Below are 7,500 nucleotides of genomic sequence, written 5' to 3' on the forward strand. Positions count from 1 at the left end.
CAGCGTGTGCAGCCTTGCAGCTCTGCTATTCCATCAAGGTTTTGTCATTCTCTTATTGTCTTGTTGAAGTCTTAGAAATTCATAGTAATTTTTGTCGAATGTAAGTAATTGAATCGTATTTACAAAATGCATTTAAACATAATTTATGTATTTGATATTTTGATCAATTTATAAAATGTGTTTAGTACTTAGATTTTGAAATAAATTTCGTCCATGTATTTAGTGTTAAATTTTCAATATAGTCATCATATTTAGTGTCCCAAAGCAGGAACTAAAATTACATTTTTGCCTCGAAAATATTTAAATTGGAAATTCAGTTAATTCATATTTGAGTAACACTGAAATATTGTTAATTTATATAATTTACAGTACCAAATTTGGCCAAATTTATCCAAACTGATCTATTTATTAACAGTAAGTGCGCTCAAGACTTAAAGGAGATGGCTTGAGTAGGAGGCATATGGACTGAACCGTGGAAAATACACACACACACACACACACACACACACAGAATGAGTGGCCTGCGTTTTAACTTTATATGAAAAGATTTCCTTCTTGGCGTGGTTCAGCACACACTTGATTTGTGTTCTGCTTTTGATTTTGTGGTCTGCATTGTTCACCGATCACTTACACTTCAAAAAGAAGACTGGATGGTTGTTTCCTACCTGACAATAATATTTTTTGCTAATGGTCAATGATCAAAGTATTTTTGGGATTTTTTTTTTTTCCGTCAGTGTAGTCACGTTTGCAAACAACACTGAATGCACCTTTCATTTTGCATAATTCACGTTCATACCGATCATTATTCTCTGATTTCTCAATTATAAATTGATTAGACATCTAAAGTGACAGAATCCATCTTCGTCTCGTGTTCTGAATTTTTTTTCCCATTTCCCATTCCACATGTCTGTGTAGTGTTATCTTCCCACGAAGTAGTACGACCCCACAATACTTGTCACGTTGCCCTCCACCTTCCCGCCATTTTTCCTCCCCAGTTGGATCCATTCTTCTTCTTTGCTAATATTTCCTCTCTTACATAACTTCTTTCATTATCCTTGAACAATATAATCTACTTGTTCTCTTTTCTGCCATGCCATGGTGCTCAGGAACATTCCAGTGGATAAGCTTCATACTTATAAGGGCACACAATTATTACATCACCTTTGGTGGACTTTCTGTTTCACATATATATTTTTTTATTTACTTTCACTTCTCTGATGCCAACTGTTCTTCATATGACGTCCGTTGTTTTCTTCATTAGTATCCTAAATATATATATATATATATATATATATATATATATATATATATATAATATATATATATATATATATATATATATATATATATATATATATATATATATATATATATATATATATATATATATATATATATATATATATATATATATATATCACAGTCATAAAAGAATATCATGGGCGTCAGATGATAGCCGTGGCACGGCTCGGGTGTCTTCTTAACGGACAAGAATCCACGGGATACAGAGCTACAGTACATTATTTGATCTGCCTTTTTTGCTGTGGGATTACGAGAACTACGCGCAAGCGGACAGGCAGACTGACAGATTGACAGACAGACAGTCAGACAGACAGACAGACAGACAGACTGACACACACACACAACACACACACACACACACACACACACACACACACACACACACACACACACACACACACACACACACACACACACACACACACACACACTTGCTCAAACATTTCTTAAAACTGAATAAAGAAAAGTCATCTTTGCTCCTGAAACTCTACGAGAGAGAGAATAGATCCTTGCATGTGGATCAGTTAGGCAAGCATAAATTGGTGTCCCCCGCATCGAGCCTCGATATATATATATATATATATATATATATATATATATATATATATATATATATATATATATATATATATATATATATATATATATATATATATATTTATTTATTTATTTATTTATTTATTTATTTATTTATTAATTTATTTATCTTGTTATAACCAGGAAGGATATTCTTTTTTTAGGCAAATGAGGTTAAAGGCAAAGAGCAACCTTAGCATTATTCAGTTTTTATTGTGCTTTTCTATTTGCCTAATTAATTCTCTCTTTCCTGCGAGTGGCAGGGCTCCGAGGAGCTTTCCAAAATTTGTGGTATTCACAACGTTTCAACGATGTTCCAAGAGGAACGAAACATCATGAATACCACTGATTTTGGAAAGCTCCACAGAGGCTTGCCACTCACACAGAGAGAATTAATTAGACAAATAGAAAAGCACAATAAAAAATTGAATAATGCTGAGGCTGCTCTTGCTTTTAACCTCGTCTGCCTAAAAGATTATATATATATATATATATATATAATATATATATATATATATATATATTATATATATATATATATATATATATATATATATATATATATATATATATATACATATATATATATATATATATATATATATGCTTTTCTACGTGTTCCTTACACTTTTGCTATTCTTTGCACTGCACTGGAGCCTTTTTAGATTTTGATATGATGTGTCATTGTAGTGGACGTGAAGGCAGGTGGGTGGCAGTGGCGCCAAAGAGTCAGTCTTATTCAAGAACTTTTGCAAGTGTGTTTAGGGAGAGAGAATATATGTAATCCATCGACTCCATAGGTATGTTGAATGTTTTCTCCTGTTTGTCTCTCTTCGATGGTTATGTGTCTGGTTGGTCACCCTTGGTACGTTGGGAGCTTCCCTTACAGGCCCTAAGAAGTTGTTTTGTTACAGAGGTCTTTTGTGGCAGCGTTGAAGTGTGACAAATAAGTGCAAAGCAAGTGCAGCTGCCTAGTAATTGAGAGCTTGTAAGGTTACCTTGATCCCTGCCCTCCGACCCCCACCTCACCCTCGCGTAACACCAGGTAAGGAGCCTCACCGTCGCTCTCCGCCACCCTGTGCATGCCTGAGCCGTGGCACTCTGCCCTGTCTGAGTGGTTTTCTCCTTCCTCGACAAAGGTGCCATTTCAGCCCATTACTTTTGGAAGCGTAGAATTCTCATCGTCCGTGAGCAGTTTTATTTTTTTGCATGCCATGCCACATAATACATTTTCCTAATCTAGTGTATTTTGTGATCAATATATAAATGCATAAATAAACAAATAGATCAGTAAATAGACAGATAAATAAATAAATAAATAATATGTATGTATATCATCTCTCTCTCTCTCTCTCTCTCTCTCTCTCTCTCTCTCTCTCTCTCTCTCTCTCTCTCTCTCTCTCTCTCTCTCTCTCTCTCTCTCTCTCTCTCTCTCTCTCTCTCTCTCTCTCTGACTCGCTTATTATAGTTGATTATATCGGGAACTACATAGATACGATGTATTGACTAGAGAAAATTGTTCCCGAATCCAACATATTGAGAGAGAGAGAGAGAGAGAGAGAGAGAGAGAGAGAGAGAGAGAGAGAGAGAGAGAGAGAGAGAGAGAGAGAGAGAGAGAGAGAGAGAGAGTTTTGTTATCCGCCAGAGACCCAAACTATAACATCTATCACGTGTACTTCCTTTCCAGTTTGTTGGAAGATGTTAAATCAGCTAAAGACAATAGCGGCGTCACCTACTAATTAACTAACAATATACGTACAGAAACCTACAGAAGAATCTCGAGTCCATTTAAAACACGCATAACAATCTTTATTTCACCCCATGAAGTCTCGCAAGTTAAGAGGAACAGACTCATATTATTAAACAACCCATTCTAAGATGCACATTTTCGGACAGAGGAATGCAACACTTATTCAGAAACTCGCAGAGGTGATAGTCCCGTGTAGATTGATTATGAAAAGGTAAGATTTACTCGACGACATGGTGATGAATGTTTTCGTGGCTACTCGCTTGTTTATCGAATGGACGCGGACAGGGAAAGACTTGAGTTCTTACCTTTGTTTGGAGAAGCGATGATACGGCGACCCAGACCGTAATGAGTAGCAGAAGCAGTCCCACATCTTGCAGGGACAGCACCAAACAACACTATGTGAACTTACAGCAGCTACTGATTGTTGCAAGTAAGCGGAAGCCTTTAAAAGTTTATGTTCAGTGAAGTTAAATCGCGTTTGTTTCCGCAAGGTGTGCACGCGTCACTCGTCCGCTGAGACACTCCGCAGATTAAACACGTTTCTGGCTAGCGCTAAGGTGTGTGTGTGTGTGTGTGTGTGTGTGTGTGTGTGTGTGTGTGTGTGTGTGTGTGTGTGTGTGTGTGTGTGTGTGTGCTCTCTTTGGAGTCTTGCCAGTCCAGGATAGAAAAAAAAAAACCTGTCCTGATCGCCTTACTTGAAAGTTGAACTGTTGCATAATCAATGAGACACAACAATTTTGCTTCGTTTGCTGTTTCTTCGACCTAATAAGCGATCCCAACACCACACACACACACACACACACACACACACACACACCACACACACCACACACACCACACATAACCTGAACGGATCCATGCCTCTTCGCCAGACATGGCATTTATAACAAGGCTTATGACATTTTCGAGAAGTTCTCCAGTCTCTTCCGCCTGATGAGCACCCGCCGAGCTGCTGCAGCAGAAAGCACACTTGAAAGCCACGCGCTTGTGATCGTAGACTTCAGATACTGCCACGTGTGTGTGTGTGTGTGTGTGTGTGTGTGTGTGTGTGTGTGTGTAAACACTTATATGTTTTGTTCCCTTTTTTTCTCAACAAATATAGTATTATGTACCCCTGTTGAACTCGTTTTTTTTTTTTTTTCAAACGTAAATATATTATTAATTCAGAGGCAACCTGTATCTCATTTGAGACGTGTGATGTAAGAGTAAAGTCTCCTTGAGGATGTGAGGAGAAAGCCGAGTGACCAGTGTCGTCCTGTTAGAAGGTAGAAAGGTGAGTGAGAGGAGCTAATTAACAGTCTCCCTCTACACTGCTTATCAGTCCGCTTTCCCGCCTCAGTAGCGGGATCTGCCCATTTTTTTTTTACGAGACATCTGGAACGTGGCCACATACTATAATAAAAAGAGACCCGGACATCCTACTATGCCGCTTGTACCACATTCAATTTCCGCTCTTGTCTTCATTATGCATATCCTAAAATGGATGTGCAGAGGCGTTACATTTATCATAATGCAACACTCTGCAATGACACTTAGGAAGAGAATCAAAAGATAGTTATTTAATTATACTTCTCTCTCTCTCTCTCTCTCTCTCTCTCTCTCTCTCTCTCTCTCTCTCTCTCTCTCTCTCTCTCTCTCTCTCTCTCTCTCTCTCTCTCTCTCTCTCTCTCTCTCTTCCATACATTATCAACGTATACAAAGAATAATCATCCCTAAGTTTGTCAATAAATGCTTCAGTTTTCTACCCAACAAGCTTTTCCAGAGAGTGGACGCTGTACTAATATGTACCATGTCGTGTAATTGCGTTCATATGTGTACTGTCACCCTTCCTTTGTTGTATACAATTTCCTGATTCTGTATGATTTGTCGTAAATTTTAATATATGCCTTATATTCACGATCAGAATCACTCACCGTAGCATTATATTGCGCAATACAGCCAGTAGTTTATTTTATTTCAGTTACGAATATTGTCCTATATCTATTTATTTATACGAAGGTAAATAACTAAACTATCATCAGAGTACAAAACCGCTAAGGACAGTGCACTTGTGTTACCGGTCACTAATCCCCCCAAAAAAACTTCCTGCTTTAATGTGTTGTGCTCTGATTGGTTCATATTATATCATGACGTCATCACTGGTGTATGTGATTGGTGCAAGTATGATCAACAGTGCCTGTCCTCCCAAGCCAGCCAATCAACGCCTCTCCATTAGCTATTATAGTGCAACTCACTTTTTACACGAGTGGCTTCTGGCCATATCTGCCAGTGTAGTACACATATTAAATGAAACATGGCAGCTAAATATAAAACTGAATCATGAAATAGATATATAAATAAATGTGTAAACGACACACACACACACACACACACACACACACACACACACACACACACACACACACACACACACACACACACACACACACACACACACACACACACACACACACACACACACACACACACACACACACACACACACACACGTATTTTATAAAGATGTCATGGCATTAAGTGATATGTTACCTAATCCAGCAATTAGGCGGTGAAATTTGTGATTATTTCTTTCCTTAATAATACAAATTACATGTTATCTTTATTTTCACTGTGAAGAAGAGTAACAAATACAAAGTATAAAGTGTCCCTGTGGGAAGCAATGGACGCAGACCAACCCCTAGATCTTGCCAATAATTGTCTTGTTCTTTGCCTGTCGATGAGTGGCATTTACACATAACTTCGTTTGCGTGTTCAGTGTTTGGCCTTGAAGAAGTATGTACCAACGAAGGTTGCCTGATGAATGTTACAGTTACAATATTCATCAGAGAAAATTTTATTGGCAGTCGTCAGTGGCGGTGTGGCGTTGACTGCCTGGCATGTGCATTGTGGTGTGTTGGCGGCACCGCTGCACGGAAGTCTTGTTGACGCTGATCAGCATGAGGCACATTTGATGCAGTTTAACATCCTGACAACTACATAAAAATCACGGTGTGTCTCAAAAAAGCAGTCTGACCACAAAGACTTCATGGTTCAATCAAGGACAGCATTGATATATTTTCGTAAGGTGATGAAGACTTCCTGGTGCACTCGATAAACTCCATACAGGAAAAAAAAAAAAAAAAAAAAAAAAAAAAAATATATATATATATATATATATATATATATATATATATATATATATATATATATATATATATATATATATATATATATATATATATATAGGAACTCAAGACTTTACTTCCTCGAATATGTATTGCATTCACAGGGAGAAGAAGACAAAGGTATCCAACACACTAGCTGTAGATATGCACCCGCCTGGTGAGAGAGCACCTGTAGTGTAAATACAAGTTTATGTGGTCGCTGCAAATGTTGTACCGCTGCAAGGGATCCCTGCAATCATAAATAAACATTAGAAAAAAAGAAAAAGAAAAACCAGATTCACTCCACACAACAACAACAACAACAACAACAACAACAACAACAACAACAACACACACACACACACACACACACACACACACACACACACACACACACATACACACACACACGCTATCCTGCACCACATGACCTGGTTGTTGCTGCATAAGAATCCATTAACTTACGAACCTTCACTCTTGTATAGTATGACAAACTACTGCAGTGACCACGATCGTAACATAAATACACACATCTACTCCACACAAGATACTCACACCATTTTTAACTTGCCTCGTATTCTTAAATGGTTTGCCCTCTCATAACACCCATTTTCAAAGGCAACAGTGAGAATTAATAGGGTTCTCCTGATGTTTCCTATTGATGATGCAGAATCCCTGTTATTAATTAAACTATCTCTGGAATCATAAAAATACTCTTGAAAACCCGGT

The 7,500-nt window shown here is 37.7% G+C and overlaps 2 protein-coding genes across 3 annotated transcripts in view; one reads left to right on the plus strand and one right to left on the minus strand.

The window, feature by feature from the left end:
* Positions 1-4,157, minus strand: part of LOC135110916 (CTD small phosphatase-like protein 2) — a 57,551-nt gene extending 53,394 nt beyond the window's left edge. The window contains exon 1 of the mRNA XM_064023585.1: positions 3,934-4,157. Coding sequence (XP_063879655.1) covers positions 3,934-3,998 — 65 coding nt within the window. The 5' untranslated portion in view covers positions 3,999-4,157. The remainder of the gene's footprint in view (positions 1-3,933) is intronic.
* The window catches only part of LOC135110915 (synaptic vesicle glycoprotein 2C-like), a 59,112-nt gene that overhangs the window by 8,920 nt on the left and 42,692 nt on the right, over positions 1-7,500 (plus strand). The window contains exon 2 of one of the 2 annotated variants that reach the window (XM_064023578.1): positions 2,793-2,923. The exons of the other annotated variant lie outside the window; for it this stretch is intronic. The gene's annotated coding sequence lies outside the window, so the exon portion shown is untranslated. The remainder of the gene's footprint in view (positions 1-2,792; positions 2,924-7,500) is intronic. 2 annotated transcript variants of the gene reach the window in all.

This window comes from Scylla paramamosain, chromosome 21 (genome assembly GCF_035594125.1).
Source record: "Scylla paramamosain isolate STU-SP2022 chromosome 21, ASM3559412v1, whole genome shotgun sequence".
Classification (NCBI taxonomy): Eukaryota; Metazoa; Arthropoda; class Malacostraca; order Decapoda; family Portunidae; genus Scylla; species Scylla paramamosain.